The sequence below is a fragment of the Alexandromys fortis genome, unplaced genomic scaffold, assembly GCF_014885135.2.
Source record: "Alexandromys fortis isolate MF-2015 unplaced genomic scaffold, M_Fortis_MF-2015_v1.1 scaffold_9, whole genome shotgun sequence".
In the NCBI taxonomy this organism is placed as follows: Eukaryota; Metazoa; Chordata; class Mammalia; order Rodentia; family Cricetidae; genus Alexandromys; species Alexandromys fortis.
Genome location: NW_026067892.1, coordinates 4,159,560 through 4,179,420, shown reverse-complemented (window position 1 = coordinate 4,179,420; position 19,861 = coordinate 4,159,560). Strand labels below are relative to the sequence as shown.

The 19,861-nt window shown below is 45.5% G+C and overlaps 1 protein-coding gene across 1 annotated transcript in view; it reads right to left on the bottom strand.

Annotated features, from left to right (window-relative positions):
* Dnah8 (dynein axonemal heavy chain 8) overlaps positions 1-19,861 on the bottom strand; it is a 242,096-nt gene that overhangs the window by 58,093 nt on the left and 164,142 nt on the right. The window contains 7 exon segments of the mRNA XM_050139863.1: positions 5,597-5,752; positions 6,439-6,591; positions 8,683-8,756; positions 11,287-11,489; positions 12,380-12,498; positions 15,292-15,413; positions 19,563-19,753. Of these exon segments, the coding sequence (XP_049995820.1) occupies positions 5,597-5,752; positions 6,439-6,591; positions 8,683-8,756; positions 11,287-11,489; positions 12,380-12,498; positions 15,292-15,413; positions 19,563-19,753 (1,018 nt within the window).

The window sequence follows — 19,861 nt, the reverse complement described above, 5'->3', positions numbered from 1 at the left end:
AAATGGCCCAGCAGATAAGCATGCTCTCAAAGGCCCTGATGACATAGCTGATCCCTGAGAATCACACAGCGGGGGGGGGGGGGGGGGGGGAAACAAAACTGGCTCCCTGAATCTGTTCTCTGACCACATGTGAGCTATGTCACATGTGTCCCCCATAAATACACAAAAATGTAATTTAAAATCATCAAAAAAGAAGAAACAAGAAGGAAAAAAAAAAAGACTCAACTTATCAGAGCATTGGGACCTGCGTGCTCACTTGGAATCTTGGATACAAGAGATTCTGAGGCTTAATTAGAATGTTGAATCTCTTCAGTCCAATTAGCGTTTTTAGAAGCCCTGGGTCAAGGTCTTATTAGCACAATAGAAAAACATTAGAATACATGTGTTCTCGAGAAATTTTCATCCAGTCGAGAAAATGAGACACAGAAACCAGGAAGGGACAGTGCAGCAGCAAAGACAATTAGCTGCTCAAGTTTACCAGGACGATACGCCTGGACAAAAAGAAACAAGCCAGACAGCTGACCCGAAGCCTCTGGTTCACAGTGAAAATGAGGCTGCTCTGTGAAAGCAGAAAGGAGGCCTGTGGGGTTGGTGACGGATGGAGAAAACACAGAGGCACCAAGTCTGTGGGGAGGACGGCAGGCAGAAGGTCCTACTGCGGTCCAGGGCAAGTTTTGGGAGCAGCAGGGTCCCCAGGCTCACGTTCTTTGGGGCGCACTATAGACAGATTTGAACACAAACCCCCACACACACACTCAGAAAATGGCAAACAGGAAGGGGATGATTTTAAGGGCCAGAGTGTTCCACATACAGTTTGAACAATCTAGTTCCCCCCTCTCGCACACGCATGTGTGTTGATGTGTGTGTGTGTGTGTGTGTTTGTGGGGGGAGGGGTGTGTGGTGTGTGTGTGTGTGTGTTTAGAAGGCAGAGCTGAATGCTTTCTTGTCTCGCTCTCTATATTATTTTTTGAGACAGGGTCTCTCACTGCACCTGATTTGATGGATAGATAGGCTAAGGGACATGCCGCAGGGGTCCGCCTGTCTCCACTTCCTCATCTCTGGGATGGCAGACATGGACGGCCACAGTCAGCACTGGACAGGAGTTCTGGGAATCTAAACCAAGGCTCTCATGCTTGCCTAGCAAGCGCTTTGCAGAGTTCCTTTCCTCCACTGAGGAACACAGGAAACTGAACTTGCGATGAAATATGGAACTGTCCTGAGATCGCTGAAGAGAGCATGCCCAGCGGTCATTTGTGTGGTGCTGAAGCTCGCCCTGACTTTATGGGCGCTCAATGCCCTTCCCTGGCTGTAGTTAACTACCAAACCTTGTAAAACCGGGAAATGAGGTCCACACTAAAATGAATACACTCTGTACTAAATAATATGAGTGTAATGTTAAGAGGATCACGGGCAAAAAACGGTGAGAATGGGTCGGAGACACGAGGACGGGAACGTGAGAGAGAAACCCGCATCGTGCCACTGTGACTATTGGGAGAGATTTAAACCAGGATCTTCTAAGTATGCTAGCCAAAGCAAGAACTTTTACGTGCATTATTGAGTTTGAAAAGGGGTGTTTTGTCAAGACTTCAACCAGACAGGACAAAGCACGGAGGAGGGCAACACTTTCCTGAATGAACACGTATTGACGGTGGCATTTCCTGGGCCCCTGGTGATATGACTGTGCTTATTTATTTAATGTTTAAATTACTTTAAGGACTGAGATAAAAAAGAAAAAAAAAAGTCCACATTTACAAGTACCACTGCAGGACTCTGGAGATCCCAGAACCCCTCAGGGGCTTGTTATCCTGGACCAGGAGCAGAATGACTGTCGCAGAAAAACAGTAAAAACTCCATAGATAAATCGCTATAAAGGTCTTAGGTGTTAGAAGCTCTATGGGCAAACCACAAGGATAAGAGGAGGAATTCCCAAACATGAGAAAGTTGTAAAAATGGCAGTGGACTCCTCCCTTAAATGCGGTTGGCCAGCATCATTCTCAATTTTTGTTGTGTATCAGAATCATATGGGGAATTACTAAATGAAAATGGAGTCTTCCCATCCTCCACGCTTGGCTGCATCATCATCATCTTCATCTTCATCTTAGCCACAGCTCCTTTGAGAAGTCACATCTCAAGCTTTCCTGTATGCATCAGAACTCAGGTGTTGTTTACACATTAGATTCCTGGATATGTATGCATGGATGGATGGATGGATGGATGCATACGTCTATGAGTATATGTATGTATATGTATACACACATATTAGGCATATAGGTACACATATATGAATATGTATGTATGGAGAGATGTCTCAGTATTTTAGAGCTCAGACTGCTCTTCCAGGGAACCAGAGTTCAGTTCCCCGCACCCACATTAGTTGGCTCACAGCCATGAGTAACTCCAGCTCCAAGAAGATATCTGATGCCTTCTTCTGACCTCTTCAGACACCTGTATACCTCCATGCATGTACATGTACAAGCAAGCGTGTGCACACACACATGCGCGCGCACGCACGCACGCATACAAAAAACCTAAAAAAAAAACCACAGGATTTTTTTTTTTAAGACAAGGCCTCTCATTAAACCTTGGACCCACCAATCGGACTAGACTGGCTGGCCAGGGAGCTCAGAGATCGACCTACCTGCACCTCCCTCCCCTCCACTCTCACCCCTTCCACCTCGCTGCGCTGAGGCTGCAGACACAGGTGGCCTTTCCCCGAGTTTTCACAGGAGCTCTCCAGGATCAATTTTTAAAAAAAAAAAAATCATTATATTTTGTTTTGTGCTCTCTCTCTCTCTTTCTCTCATGCATGTGTGTGTGCGCTCATGAGTGTGTGTGCATGCAAATGCTGTGTGTGTGCATGCATGTGTGTTTGCATGCATGTGTGTGTGTGTGTGTACCATGGATAACATAACTTCTGAGGGTAGAGGTCAAAGGACAACTCTCAGGAGTCGGTTCTCTCCTTTCGCCATGCGCTCCAAGGATGGAATTCTGGTAGCTGTGGAAAGCAGCAAGGGTCTTCACCCACGTAAGCCATCTTGCCAGACCCCCAATCTTTTTTATACTGACATTCCATTATTCGCTTCCCAGCTCTGGAAGCAGAAATATTGCTTTTTCTCTGTTTTAACCTAAACATGAATCTTGTTCACTACAAGCACAGTTTGGCCCCTGTTGGATCAGAGGCTTGGGGCTCTTCTGTTCAGCACTCAAAGCCCACTAAAAGCAGGAGTTGGCACACTGACTATATGGAAAAATCCCTCCCCACAACCACTCTCCAGGGCAAGCTCAGTGGAAGAGTTGAGTCACTGTGACTGGGAATAGTCAGAAAATATTGTTATCTGTGAATGGGGGATCAAACAACAGGGTCACAGCAGTATTTGAACTGGAGCATGATAAGGGGAACAATCCTCAGATAGGACTGCATGAAATCGGTCTCTGGAGAGCTGTAACTTACAATCTAAAAGCCATGGAGAAACTTAGTCAAAATGACTATCCACGAAGTGTGCAAGTCTACGTGCATTCTCCCAGACTCGGGGGATGGAGAAACACCCCCTGCCCTCTGGAGGCCGCCCAGGACCCAGCGCAGTGCTGGGAACAATGAGCCAGGGAACAGTAGCAATTCCTGAGGGAAACTGTAGATTTCCCTACTTCCTTGGGGGGCATGAAGGGACTTGTGTACTCCATATGGGCACAGCTGAGATTACACGCGCCAGGACACAGCCAAAGGCTCATTTTGTCCTTCTCCCAAGCCTGTGGAAAGTAGAGACACAGAAAGTAGCTCCCTCATGTCCCCATGAAACCAAGAATACCCTATGTGAATTAAAGGCATGACATTGTCCAACACTTAATTCAGCCACACCTAAAACGGAGTTTTTTTTTTTAAACAAAAATCCTACAAGTAACTTTCTTAATAACTATAAAATAATTAAATCACAACATAAGCAATTAGTAATAATCAACAGAAGTTAACTGGTGTGTGAAAGCTGTCAGCATCAGCCTGGCAGGGTGGTTACCCCTTCCTCACACCAGCTGCTAAGAACTAGGGACTGAACTGTCCATCATAGCCAGGACACCCCAGATCTACCATGGATGACACAGGCTCTCTAAGACTCAGTTGCCTTAGTTTTCGTATGTGTGTGTATGTGTATGCATGTATATATGTGTGTATGGTGTGGGAGGTCCTTCTGTCTATGTGTTGCTTTTGTTGGTTAATGAATAAAGAACTGGCTTGGCCTATAGAACGGGAGGAGGAAGGCGGAGTCAGAGGGAGAAGCCATGGATGCTGGGAACTTTAGCATGTAAGCCACAGTCATGTGTTGATACACAGATTAATAGAAATGGGTTAAATTAAGATGTAAGAGTTAGCCAATAAGAAGCTAGAGCTAATGGGCCAAGCAGTGATGTAATTAATATAGTTTCTGTGTGATATTTCGGGTCCAAGCTAGACAGGCAGCTGGGAACCAACAAGCTCTCCCCTCCAACATGTGTATACATGTGCATGTTTGTGTGTGTGTGTGTGTGCGCGTGCTTGCGAGAGCACGTGCGTGTGAGCATGTGTGTACATGGAAGCCAGAAAAGAACCCTTGAAAGTCGATACTTAGACACTGTCTACTTTTTTTTTTTTTAACAACAGAGTCTCTAAGTGGCCTGGAACTCACTGAGTAGTCTAGGTGGCTAGCTGGTGAATGCCAAGGACCTGCTTGCCTCTGCCTCCTCAGTACCAAGATTTCAAGTGTGAAGCACCATGCCCAGCTCTTTATATGTAGGTTCTGGAGTTGAACCTGGGTCCTTAGGCTTACAAGGCAAGCAACGGGCTGATTGAGCCATCTCCCCAGGGCAGCTGCCTCATTTTCAACCCTATCTTGAAAAGCAGTGGTTGCTGCTCTCTGAGAGGATGTGGATAAAATTCTTGGCCAACCCAGGCACTTTCGAGTCCAAGTTTTGTTCTTAATAATCTGTTTGTTCATTGTACAAATATTTGCTGTGCTCAGCGTTGTGGTCTGAGTAGGAAACGCCCCCCACAGGCCCATGTGTTGAAGGTCAAGTGTCCACTTGGCAGTGCCATTTTGGAAGTAGTGGAAACTTCAGGACTGGGTTGCAGGAAGTAGGTCCCTTGAGGATACAGAATTCGAGTGGTATCTGATCTGCGGCAGTATTCTGTCTCGTTTTCCGGTTCCTGGCCACTATGGGATGATCAACCTCTGCCACTTGCTCCTGACACTAATGTGTCTTCCTTGTCTTGATGCCAAGTGACAGAGCCCTCTGACTTAACCATCTGCAACCAAACGAAAGGCCTCCCCCTTAAACTGTTTCCCTCAGGGATTTCTCATAGCAAGGAAAAACGACTAAGGCTCCCCAACTATGCCTCACAATGGCATGACTGCAGGAGAGTGAGTCCGCAGGATCAAAGGTGAAGCCTCTGTAGCCAAGAAGCTCACGGTTACACAGTAGGGGTACAGGCGGAATCACAGGTGGGGTGAAATGCTAGGAAGGAAGTGGGGGCATGGAAGCTTATGCCATCCTCCCCAGGGCTCTCTCCCATGGTCACAACATCAACTCATCAGCGCCCCCTAGCAGTGAACACTTCTTTCCTGGTTACCTGCACAGTGGAGTGCAGAAAGGCCACTGTGTAGAGCATGGGCTTCCACATGGGTAAGTTGCTGATGTCCAGGAGGTCTTGGTTGATTCCGGCGAACGTCCTTTTCAGGCCTGCCCGCACACCTTGGGGTGGTTCGTTTGTGAACTTGAGAGAAGTCTGCCATGAGAAGCAGTTGTGTTATTGTTACAAAGTACTATAGGGGAACTGGGAAAGGGCTCAGTGGCTAAAACACTGGTTGCTCTTGCAGAGGACCTAGGTTCAGTTCCCAGCACCCATGTGGCAGCTTACAACTGTCTGTGACTCCAATCTCAAAGGATCTAGTGCCCTCTTCTGGTCTCCAAGGGCACTGCATGCACGTGATACATAGAGTTTAAACAACCACACATATAAAATAAGTCAATTAATAAAGGAGAACTCATATTATGTTAGGTAACAACATGCTTATAGCATAGAGTATGTGGTCTGGAATTCAGCAGAGTAAAAGCCAATTACACTGATCAGAGGACAAACCCGATAAATTAATATGACCTTAGAACTCTCTTGTGATTTAACTATATCAGCCTGATTACCATAGCCAAGATTTATACACTCTGCTGTGTTCCTTCATTTACAAACTGTGTGACATTTATTTATTCTTTGGGTGGCCCAGCATATGCCCCAGCACAGACGTAGAGGTCAGGGGACACCTTGTTCTTTCCTTCCACCACACATGTTCTGAAGGTCAAACTCAGGTTGCTGGGCTTAGCAGCAAGCACTTTGATCCAACCATCTTGCCCTTCCCATCCACCCTTCAGTACTGTCATGAACTATGTTGTGAACCTGGTTAACTCTTGGTAACAAACCTGGAGTAATGTGATTGGGAACCGGTCGTGGGGCTCCGTGGTTATCCACACTCGGAAAGAGTCCTCCATGGTCTCCGTGGTCAACAGCGTCTCTAGTAATTCTTCCATGAACTCTAGACCAAGGTGACAGTTTTGCAGTAACACCCAGCCACCCTGTATCCAAAAAAGAGCCCATATTTATTTCTCATATCTTGTGATTATTTTACCAAAACAAAATGCACCATTTCAAAAATAAGTTTGCTTATGGCATGATTGGTTTGAGTCTATATTTAATAATTTTAAAAAAAATCTATTTGTCAACACTGTCATCTGCTCCTGGCCCAATCTGGAGACTTCGAGTCAAGTGGCTAACCACTGTGATGAAGTTGCATTCTGGCACCCCTAGCTCCTTAGAGATTAGAAATGAAAACTTGAGTGTGTGTGCCATCTAATGGTGAGGTTGGTAACTTGCACAGGCTTGATTAAGGTGAGAACCCACTCAACAGCACACCAAGAGGACAGCTTCACAGTCATCCATAAAAGTGCCTGTACCTTCTGAAAGTCAGAGATGATGTATGTGTTGGCGTTTGCTAGCCAAGCTCTAAATCATACTGTTTGTCATCCCTTTTCCCAGGGACTGCTGAAAATATGATTTATTAAGCTCCGCCTAAAAGGGTTAAGTATAGCACCTTTTAACAGTAAGTCAGAGGCCATCACTCCCCTATGAAAACAAGACTATCCGCTCGTTTGCTGAGTCAGTGCCAGGCTCTATACTTCAGGCTGGCCTTGAACTCACTGTGTAGCCTAGGCTACTCTTGAACTCCCAAGGCTCTTTCTTCTAACCTCCAAGTACTGAAATTACAGGTACACATCACTGTGCCCACTAAGTCAACATTTTAATATCTAGATGTAACTACAGTAGACTGGATAACTACATCTACAAACTGTTAAATGCAGTAAATGCATGATAAGGTATTTAGACTGTGCCTTCAATTGGAAGGAAAAAAAATCTGAGTCAGGCTGGCTTAAATAGCACAGAGGATGCATTGGGCTTCTCGTGAGTTATAGAAGATGAAATTCAGCACCATGGACACCGTGCTTTCTGGTCCTTCACTCAGCGTTCAGTGACAGCGGATGTGTTTGAAATCTGAGGTTCTCAAGGTCACATTACGGCCACACTTGCATTTATTTTTTTTCTTTCAGATAATGCCCTTATCAGTACATTGTGAGAAACAGATGTGGAAGTTACAAAAACTATCATCCCAAAGAAGATTAAAGTCAATGTAATATTCTAAAGTTTTCCTGCTCACTGAAACTTATAAAAAGGATCAATTTTTCCCAAAGTAGAACAGACAAATCACCTAAAAGGGTGGAAGATCTGACTCAAGTAGAAATAATTGCACATCATTGCCTTGATATATAAATTAAATATAATTTATTATTGAATTTAATTAGGTGATAAAGATTAAGGCTTAGGGCACTTGAAAATTAATGACCAGCTTGAAATTTTGATGACCTAAGTAGAGCTTTGGACCATTACCCCTCACTGGTCATTAATTCCCAGGGAAGAGCCGTGACACAGTTGCCACAGACATGATGAGATCAAACACTTAAAAACAAACCAAGATTTCTATCTTACGTTTATAAATTATGCCCTTTCTTATTACAGCTGAGATGGCTATCTGCAAAAGCATTTCTAGAAAGTTAACGATCTGTGCATTTATTAGGCACAACATCAACTTCCTCTCAACATTCCACTTCAATAAAGATCGTCATCAATACTTAAACAAAAAGTTCTCAACTATTTCTTATTTGCCTGAAAAATGATCCATTATCGAAAAAAATGAAAGCCTGCCTTTAACTGAAAATTGAAATTTAATGGCCCTGATTTTTTTCCTTATATTAGTAGTGACCATGAAATTCCAAGAAGGCTGGTGCTGTAACCTTAGGAACCAGTTGTTGTGCCTAGACTGTAAACAGATAGATGGATGGAAAGATTAAAAAAAAAAAGAGATGAATGTGGAGCATAGAAAACAAGAAGCTTGTAAAGGACATAGAAAACTGTCCTTTCTATAGAGCTACAAGGAGGAAAACTGCCTTGAGATGTAAGGTTCACAGATGACCAAAGGTTTGGCCATGCAACACGAATGGAAAATGAACATCAGAGGAAGGATGCTGCCAATCACTATCGCTTCCAAGGTAGACCAGATGGATGGGGGGATGGTAGTGCTTAAGTCAAAACAATGGTGCTCCCTGGCTGCATACCTGTTGCATGGACATCTGAATCAGTTTTCGAGCATGCACTTCTTGTCCTTGTCCCATTGAGATAGTTCTACATTCTGCAACACAAGAAGCTCACAATAACAAGATGCCAGTTTTACCACTGTCTCCTTCCCTCCTTTTGTCTAAGAAGGACCTGGCTTTCCATGGTGACAACACAGATTGGACTTCAAAAGAGTGTATATGCATATGCATGTGTATGTGCATGCATGTGTTTGTGTATCCATGCATGTGTTCATACATGCATGTATGCATGTGTTTATGTGTGCATATGTGATAGCACGCATGTGTGTGTGTGTGTGTCTAATTTGGGGGCATTTCATTTCGCCCTATTGATTTGTTTACTTGTTTTTAGCCAGTTGCACACTGGTTAAATTATTGCCATTTGATAAAGCTTTAAAAATTTAAGAGCGGTCATTTCCAATTACTGTTTTTTTCTTTTCAAGCTTCTGTGGCTATTCTTGTCCGTCTATGCTGATGATCTAATATCTTCCTGGGATCCAATTAGGGGAAAATGATGTTTGAATTTCAATTAGACTTATATTCGATTTACAGACTAATCTATAAAATATTGACACCTTTACAATATTGAATTCTAATGCTGGGAATCAGTTTTAATCCTATTTATTTGAATTAACATTCCATGTCACTGAGAAAGTTTTATATTTTTCTTTAAATGGGTATTTTTTAAATGACCCATTTCATCTTTATTGCTAAGTTAATGGAATTTTTACATTTTATTTTTACAAGAAAGCACAATTGATTTTTTTTAAAAAAAATATTTATGTTGTGAGTAGCCACCTTGCTGAACTGTTCTATTAAGTAGGATAATTTTCAGTTGATTCATTCCTGGTTTGAGCTAGGCGATTACATTGTCTGAGAGTAATGGTGGCATTTTTGGTCCCTCCTTTTCGGTAGTTACATCTTTTATTTATGATTCTCACAATACGTTAGCTGTATCTTCCACCAGGATGTTTAATCACCGTGGCAGTGGGCAGACATCTTTGTCTTGAGTCTGACTTTAATGGGTATGTCTCAGTTGTTCACCAGCAAGGCTGCTGCCAACGCCTCCAGCACACCAATCACTTCACAGGGTCTTCTGCTCCTAGCTTTGCAACGTCAAATATGGATGCTGAACTTTTTAAAAAATGCTTTTACTGTCTTTAGTGTTTGTGTGTGTGTGTCCCCATCTGTCTGACTGACTCTGTGTGTGTGTGTGTATGCATATGCATGCCATGGTCTAAGTTTGGCAATCAGAGGACAACTTGTTGGAGTCGGTCATCACCTTCCACCTTTATGTGAGTTCCAGGGATTGAACTCAGATCATCAGGCTTGGCAGCAGACACCTTTACCAGCTGAACCTTCTTGCTGACCATAAATTGCTTTCCTAATCTTTACAAAGTAAATTAATCAACCCTGCAAGTATGGCTATAGCGACTTTATGTAGCAATGCCAATAACGCGCAGGCTCCCTGAGTATGTGGAGAGAATCAACGGTTCCATTCTCAGGGCAGTGTCCCCATCCTTGAGCCCCACTGACTGTATCACTGCTGCCTTGCTTAGGTGCTATAAGTTCTTGCCCTGGGATAATATTCCTTCTGTCTCCTATTGGTAATGAAGAAATAATCTCATATCAAGAACATGGTGCTTCTTTATAAGGGGTCAGGGCTGGAGAGAGGGCTCAATGGCTAAGAGGCTCAGTAGCTAACTTGCTACTTTTATAGAGGAGCCAAGTTCAGTCCCCAGAACCTACATCAGGCCGTTCACAAATGCCTGTAAGTCTCTTCTGGTACCCACATTCACCACACATACCGACATCAGACACACACAAACACATAATTAAAAATAAGATAACATCTTAAAGAACGTGGTGCTTTCTCCAGAATCTGTGCAGCTATGAACCTATGATCATCATTTATTCCTACAGAATGCGGTTACAGCTGTCGCACATCCTGTTGGGGTACGTTCACATCTGTCTGCTCCAGCTGTGCTCTGCTTAGCCCCAAACCTCTGAATGACTCATTACTAACTTGTTATTGAACGAAAGCATGAACAAATGAATCCCTGGCCATCAGACATTTCAATAATGGTTCTAGTTTTTCAGATTATAACAAAATACACTTTGGTGTCTTTTTATATAAACGTGGCAGCAGCGCATGATGGCTCCTTATCACTCTTGCGTCCTGCTGTCCACCAGCACAGCCATCTGCTGATGAAACAGTCTGAGAAAGATACAGCTTTCTCAAGGTCTGCTCAAAGACACCTGTGTCTCAGGTACAAATGGACAAAAGGGGGGAAAAGTTTAATTTTTAAATATAGCTTTGTTTCATAGACAATTTTCCTCTTCTCTGTCTTTCTTTTTAGACAGGGTCTGACTATGTAATCCTGGCAGGCCTGAGACTCACTATGTAGACCAGGGTAGCCTTGAACTCACAGAGATCTGCCTGCCTCTACCTCCCAAATGCTGGATTAAAGGTGTGCACCACCGAGCCTGGCCACAGATTCTTCTCTAAGAATCACCCGCGAGAGGTGATATTCAGAGCAAGCATGGGTGTGCTGTTAAACTTCATACACAAAGGGTCAGTCATACCCAACTTCAGTTTTTTGGCCAGGGCATCAATCTGGATGGTGGGGTCAGAGCCCATGGACAGGAAACAGATCAGAGGCGTATGTGTATCACTTTCTTCCCACGTCTTCTCCAGATTTAGGATAACTGGCTCAGTGTACTTCTCCTCCAGAGAGTCCGCGATGTATTTTCTTGCTTGAAAAACGGTGCGGTCTGGGCACCAAGATCTTGAAATGAATAAAAAATTAGAGGAAGTAAGTTCAACATGCTCCCCCTCTGTCTCTAATTCTGAAGGTGAAAAGGCCATGCGTTTAATTAACAAAGGGGCAGCAGGCGCATCCTCCCTTCCGCGGGGCTGTATGAGAGGGGTGGCTAGCTTTGCTATCCCTGGATGAGCACAGATTTAATCATGTGAGGAGTTGGTATAAGACAAATGGCTTATTTCAGTGAAAACAAGTAACCCTTTCATACTCTACTGAGCAGGGGGTCACCACTGCGGCCACCCCGGTCACTCTCATGGGTGACAACAGTCAGCAAACAGCATTCCCAATGGCAAGCTCAGGTATGCTACAGTAGAAAACAAAACTGCCCTAAATAATCCACCTCTTTTTGCTATTCATATTCTGTGGGGTGTGTGTGTGTGTGTGTGTGTGTGTGTGTGTGTGTGTGTGTGTGCTTGTGTACAAGCCAGAGCATGAGAGTGGAGATTAGAGGATAACTTGCTGGAGCTGGTTCTCCTTCTACAGTGTGGGTCCGGGGATTCAAACCTCCAGCAGCAAGCACTTTTACCCAATGAACCATCATCCCACCAGCCCAAGTTCCATTTCTTTTTTTTTTTTTACAGAGGTAAATTCAATAATGAATGATCCACCCACGATCAAATGGATAAAAGAGACATAAAAACATTATCTTTCCCGCTTTCTCTGAAAGCCTTACTGCTAATACATTGTTGAAATAGACCTCTCTCCGGCTATCATTTACTGTCAAGGAACTGCAGGGCTGCGTCCCCACACAATGCACAGAACAGCGGGGAACGCGATGATGTTGTCTGCCGGGGTCAGACTTATGATGAGGTCCAGTGAGTGATGCTTCCAGATCTCGATGGCCCTGTGCTCACCTGATGAGCAAAAGCTTGCGGCAGGTATCCAGGGAATCATTATATCCATCAGGGATGATCTCCTCCTCCGGGGAGTCTTTATCGAACCAGCTCTTCCACCCCTTCTCATTCCGAGATATCTAAGAGTAACAAGCCAATAACTAAGTCGCAAGACTGCATGAGATCGGGATGAAGCAGACCTTCCAAAGGACCCCCAGAGAGCTACTCTTGCTGGTTCTTGGCTTACAAAGCAAAACAATCCCACTATTGTCTACAACGACCTGAATAACATACAAACAGTGTTACTGTTGCTTTCAGTTTTGCTAGTCGCCTTCCTGGGTTTGTTCACTACAGTCAGAATAATGTATCCGTGACACAAACAGTTATATCAAGGCTTCTCAGTCATGGCACTTCATTGACCCTTGGGGATGGACATTTTTATGAAGTGCAGGGCTGTCCTCGGTGTGGTAGTGTAACTGGCAAGAGAAACACTTGTGTCCCTCTGCGGTTAACATATTCAAACCACAGGTCCCTAGAAGTTGTAATTCCACCCAGGAATCTCATGCTAGAAGAAAGGGCCGAGGCCCTGTGAGCAGCCAGAGGACTTGCCTCATGAAGAATGGTTTGCGACTTGTCTTAGGCCACCTTGCATCAGAGACTGGAGCCGGCACAATGGGGGATTCAGTGGCAGCAGAATGTCACCGTGAGCCGGCCTGCTTACTCTGGCAAGCCTCTTGACTCCCCACAGTTTACACCTGACCCCCGGGTCACCCCTGCAGAGTCAGACCGGAGCAGGGAGGCACCAGCTCTCTGCGAGATCTCTCTGTCCCTCTTTCCAGTGCGGCTGCACTGAATCTCATTCTCCTGCTTTTCACTACCAATTGGTCTCTTTAATTGGCTTACTGGGACAGGCAGCTGAGCCTGTGAGGACAGGCTCTAACCCTAATCTCTCTGGTAACAGCAAGCATGCTTCGCAGCATCTCCGTTCTCTACCCACTAGATGCCAGTAGCATCCCTGCCTTCGAGTCTGAATGTTCGGCAATGTCTCCAGACACTGCCACATACCCTGCTGGGGGTGGCACAAAACTACTCTCCACTGAGAACCACGGAGGTGGACCAATTCCCCGGAACACTGATCTCTATTTAAAAATAGCAAGAGAAGCCAAAAATCCAAACTTTCATTTTCCTAGCAAGACATTAAAGCTGAGAGCGGGAGAAGCCTCTCCGAGTGGGTCTCAAGTAGCTGCTCATCGGAACGCATGCAGGGGACCTGGGGGTGCAGGAGCATTAAAAGGTGCCCCTGCTGCCCTAGTGCCATTGAGTCTAATTAGAAGCCCTGTGCTGCTGAGTCTGTCTCATAACCCTCAGCAGCCGCCAGGCTGGGGTCCTCAAGATGGTTTGTCAGCACTTTTTTGAGAAATCTATAGTGAGCATTAAAAGCGGACGGCAGAAGTTCACCTCTCAGATCCTATGTGCCAGACCTACGGGCTGAACTTTTTCCTCTGTCTCCCTCCCTCCCTCCCTCCCTCCCTCCACCCCACCCGCCTCGTGTTATATACATACATGTGCTTGTGGATCTGAGCCACTCAGCAGTCGCGAGCCCTGGCCAAGTGACTTCCCCCATCATGCTCCATCTTAGTGTTGGAGGCAGGGACCCTCACCTGAGCCCAGAACTCCCCACTGCAGCTGGACTGGCTGGCCTGCAAGCCCCAGAGATCCTGTTGTTTCTGCTTCCCAAGCACTGGGATGGCAGACATGTGTCAACTCTCCCAGGGTTTTTTTGTTTGTTTGTCTGTTTTGGGGGTTTTGTTTTTAAAACGCAGGTCTCAAGGGTCTGGTGGCAGGTCCTCATGCTTGCACGGTTAGCTCCATCTGTCCAGCTCCTTCTTATTTGGGACACAGAGAGGTGGGAACCCACTCAGAGCTGGGTATCCCGTCAGCAGTTCACAGTAGAGAACACCGACAGAGAGCTGGCTGTTAACCAATTACCTCTGCAGTTCAATTGCTTCAGCCTTGTCCCTGGGGCAGTATGAGACAGGGGAGGGGTTCTGAAGTGCTTCTAAACTGTCCCCTGGAGATTACAGTGGCTCAATTGCTCTTCCCTTGGGGGCTGGGGTAAGGGAACAGGCTGGAGGGGGTGGGCTGGAAGTGGTTAAGCTGAGAAAGCACCTGCCATGCTTTCCATGAGGATCCATGTAAAAAGCTGACTGTAGTGGCATGAGTTTGGAATCCCGACGCCAGGGAAGTAGAGACAGCAGAGCCCTGGGACTCTATCCCGGACAACCTGCACTACTTGGTAGGATGGATGGAGCCAAAAGAACGACACCCAAGGTTAACCTCTGGCTCCTGCATGCTTGTGCCCACACGTGCATGCATAGTCGTGCACATACACAAAGCCTGTGAAAAGCTCCCTTTGAAGTTCGTCCATCCACACCCCACCTCCCCCACCCAGTAGGCTGCACTAGCTTTAATCCAGTGATTCTCAACCTGTGAGTCAAGACCCCTTTGGGGATCAATCCCTTTCATAGGATCGCCTAAGACCACTGGAAAACACAGATGTTTACATTATGATTCACAACAGTAGCGAAATCACAGCTTTGAAGCAGCAACAAAAAGAATTTTATGGTTGGGTTCACCACAACTTGAGGGTCTGTACTAAAGTGTCGCGGCATTAGGAAGGGGGAGAACCACTGATTTAATCTTCGTTTTGCTTTCAAGCCAGGGTCCCACTATGTCGGTCAGGATGGCCTGACCACCTGATCCCCCTGCCTCAGTCTCCTGAGGACTGGGACTGCAGGCGTGGACCATCACACCCATCTAAATCCTTGTGTTCACTTGTTCTTCCCCTGCGGGTAGAAACTGTCAGCGGGAGGCCCTGGTTAAACAATCGACTGTGTTTTCATCTATGTTTTATGTAGCCCCTCTTCCTTTACCTGGTTCATAATTTCTGCAAACTGGGGGAGCTTACTGAGCTCCACTAGGTTCAGCCACGTCATGTCCAGGATCCAGCGAAAGGGTTTGGGGGGACACGCCTTCAGGTCCAGAGCTGCTCCGCCTGGGGAGACATGCAAGACACATCAATAACACCAGTTTGCTATTCACTCTTAGGAATTTATTTTCCCAATAACAAGACACCATTGGACTCTTGAATTGTTGTGGTGGCTTTTATTTTTCCTTACCAATCTGGGATTTGTAAAATTTTTATCAATGGATAGAATGATCTGTCTTTGTGTGACTTTTATAGTTGCCTATCAGCCACCACCGCTCCTCCACAAGTTCCACACTCTGTAATATTTCCCACCATGTTAATTAGATGGTTAGATAAACAGACAGAGGGAGGAAACAAAAGGGAGAGGAAGCCATTGTGGGGATAGTAAGAAACCTGGCACTAGAGAAATTCCCAGGAATCCACAAGGATGACCCAGCTAAGACCCTAAGCAATTATGTAGAGGCTGCCTGAACTGGCCTTGCCCTTTAGTCAGATTGATGGCTGTCTTAAATGTCACCCTAGGACCCACATCCAGCAACTGATGATGCAGAGATCCACAGGAGAGCACTGGACTGAGCTCCCAAAGTCCAGTCCAAGAGTGGGAGGAGAATATGAGCAAAGAGGTCAAGACCATGATGGGGACACCCACTGAAACAGCTCACCTGAGCTAATGGGATCCCACCAACTCTACCCTGACAGGGAAGAAACCAGCAAAGGACCAAATTAGACCCTCTGAATGTGGGTGACAGTTGTATGGCTGGGGCAGACTGTGGGGGCCACTGGCAGTGGAACTACTGCTTGTACCGGCTTTTTGGAACCCATTCTCTTTGGGGGGGATACCTTGCTCAGCCTAGATAGAATGAAGAGGGCCTTGGTCTGGCCCCAAAGCAATATGCTAGACTTTGTTGAATCCCCATGGGAAGCCTTACCCCCTCTGAGAAATGGACGGGGGATGGGAGAAAGGTAGAGAGAATGGGAAGAGGGGAGGGAGTGGGAACTGGGATGCAAAATGAGAAAAGATAGTTTTTTAAAATAAATTATTGGGCTAGAGAGATGGCTTAGCTGTTAAGAACACTGGCTGCTCTTCCAGAGGTCCTGGGTTCAATTCCCGGCAACCACATGGTGGCTCACAACCATCTGTAATGAGATATGGTGCCCTCTTCTGGTGTGCAGGCATACACACAGACAGAATGCTGTATACATAAATAAATAAATCTTGGGCTGGAGAGATGGCTCAGAGGTTAAGAGCATTGCCTGCTCTTCCAAAGGTCCTGAGTTCAATTCCTGGCAACCACATGGTGGCTCACAACCATCTGTAATGGGGTCTGGTGCCCTCTTCTGGCCTGCAGACATACACACAGACAGATTATTGTATACATAATAAATAAATAAATAAATATTAAAAAAATTATTTTTTAAAAAAAGAGCAGAAAGTGCTTTTAACCGCTGAGCCATCTCTAACCTCACAACTCTGACCAAATGCTTCCCTTTCACAAAAACATACAGGGCAATAAAAATATACGAGGGGTTCAGATCTTTGCTCCCCCATTTAGTATCTTCCTGAGAAGCTGTATAAATTGAAGTGTTGTATTTTAAGAAAGAAAAGGAAAGAAGAAAGGAAAGGAAGAAAAAAGAAGGAAGGAAAAAGAAAAGAAAGAGGAAGGAAGGAAGGAAGGAAGGAAGGAAGGAAGGAAGGAAGGAAGAAAGGAAGGACGGACTTACATAGACCCCCTTTCTCTACTACAAAGGGCTTGAGGGGTCGGCGGCTCCGAGAGCTGTGACACCCTCAAATATCACGCAAGCTTCCTCACTTCTTGCCCCCTAAAACTGAGCGTAAGCAGAAGCTTTGCTCTTCCATCATTCCTGCTAACAGAAAAGTAGAAACTGGGAGAAACAGCCACCTTCATCAACTGATGCTGCTCTACCACAGGGACGGAGCCCGCCCCTGCATTTCTTCTTGATCTTCTCCAAGGAAGCATTTCTTGAGGCGTCAGAAGACAGCTAGACTACCTCAGTGCTTTCAAGACATGTATTCCTCAACCAAATGGGAGAAATTACAGGGAGATTCCTCCCCAAAACACCCTGGCTGTTTACCCTACACCTGCATTCCCTTGGACAATGGACTCGGTCTCCTCCCTCCCTCTCTCTCTCCCCTCACCCCGTTCTCTCATCTGTCAGATGAGAGTAACAGAATGACGGGATAGCAGACTCTACCACGAGGTTGCTGTGAGGTTAGGAAAAGCTACGCCATCATTAGTGACTATTTTGACATTTAGTTTGTATCCTCCTCGGGTTTTTTAAGACTCGGGTCTTATGAGCAGCTTATGAAAACCCCCATACAGCAAAACAAAGATAATATTCTTCTAGAATAAACCGGCAAGGAAACAAGGCTATCTGTTGATCTATAGGGCAGGTTTGCCCCTGGTCTCCATTTCATTTTCCAAAGTGCCCTGACATCCTGAGCTGGAGAAGCAAGTCAAAGGCACCTTACAAATACTGCAGAAAACAAGAAATAATTGATACCTAAGATCTGTCACTCCTGGGAAATCAAACATTGCTGTGGCCATAAATATCAGAAGTTCTCCCTTGAGTACTGAGCTCACAATGATAAAAAAAAAAAAGAAAAGAAAAGAAAAAAAAAAAGTCCATGGGCTGGAGAGATGGCTCAGCCGTTAAAGGCTAGGCTCACAACCAAAAAAAAAAAAAAAACCATGATATAAGAGTTTATTCGTTAAGTCTATGAAAAAGCATTTTAAAAAAATAAGCCATACTATCCTTTAAAAAATAATTCCATCAAAATGTAAGCCAGTTCGAAACTAAAGCAGACCATACAATAAACCGGCTGTGTCCAGGAAATACCCTCCTTTTCTGCTGAGCTGATTGTAGTGCTGTCAATCAACCGACCGTGCAATTCCAAATTAATCTTCCTAAAGCACTGCTTTGTTCCTGCCTCATCCCTGCCCATAAAACACTCAGAGGCTCCCTCCTGCCGGCTGAATTGAACCCAAAGTCCCCAGGCTGGCCGTGCAGGCCCTGTGCAATCTCTCTCTCCAATTTGATGAAAAGGGCTCCCACATATGCTCCCACCACAGCCCAGGTGAGTGCCCATCTTTATCCTGCTGCAAAGACCCCTCCCCTGCGTGTCTCTATGCGTCTCAGCCTCCTCTCACTCACAAACCCTCTTTCAAAGAGGTCTGTTTCTTTTGGCAAATATCTCTGGTCTGGCTGCTATCATTAATGAGGCTTTGTCTGGATGGGAGGGTAGCTCCAACCCGCACGTGTCTCAGGCACAGGCTGTGTCCCTGGACCCTCTTAGTTTTGACAAGGCCTATATGACTAGTAGGATGCTAGGCTGTGGTGCACATCCTGACCTCCCAGCAGAACACGCCCTTGCTCTGCAGCATCTTGTCTGGGCTGTGTGCCAGGCTGCCCTTGTTTCCACACTACCACACTCCTTACCCAACCTCGGGACCATTCATGAAGCTACCCGACTCTACCAAGGAGCCACGCTGCCTCTGCGGTGGGTGTGGCAGCAGCTCCTATCTGAACTTTGGTGGTTTGATGTTGTTAAAATTATTTGGTGCTGTGTGTCAAATCCCAAGTCAGCCTCAGCTATGCAGTGAGGTCCTGTATAGAAAAGAGAAAGAAAAAAGGGAAGGGAGGGAAGGAGGAAGGGGAGCAGAGAGGCAGCAGGAATAAAGTTCATCACCAGCTTTTCCTCGCTTTGACAACAGGCTCCCAAAGCATGGGCAACGATGATGAAACCAAATACAGTAATTAAACTAAAAACACAGGGTCAGGACAAGCCCAAATTTTTGGTAAACAGAACTATAGCAGTGGAAATTGAAAGAGGCCAGAGGAGCGTGAGAGGGAGATTAAGAGAATAATGCTGCTTTCATTAGGGTACCACACTGTTCCCTCCTGCATCCCTGGAACAGCATCATTAGGGTACCACACTGTTTCCTCCTGCATCCCTGAAATGGCATCATTAGGGTACCACACTGGTTCCTCCTGCATCCCTGAAACAGCATCATCAGGGTACCACACTGTTCCCTCCTGCATCCCTGGAACAGCATCATTAGGGTACCACACTGTTTCCTCCTGCATCCCTGGAACAGCGTCCAAATATATCAAAGAGCCCACTGGAGTCAGCGTCCGCCCATGCTGCCCCTGCTCTCACTCCCAGCCAGCCCAGCCACACTCCCCGCATCTCACCTTTAATCAGAGCCTGGAACTCTTTGTGCTTGACCGTCCCTCTCTGAAGATCAATCTTTAAGGTCATGAGTAGAACAAAGAGGAATTTGTGGTTCTCGTACAGGCCTCTCACAGAGTATATAAAAACCTCATATGTCAGGTACTCGATGATATTTGTAATTCTTTTTTGAGGTAGTGGAGACTTTTCAGATCTGCAGTCCATTTTTAAAATCAAGGAGATTAAAAAAAATACCAATTTCTTTAAGACTGGAAATAACATGCTTGTGTATGTTTGTGAGAGGGGGTATGGGGGGGTGAGG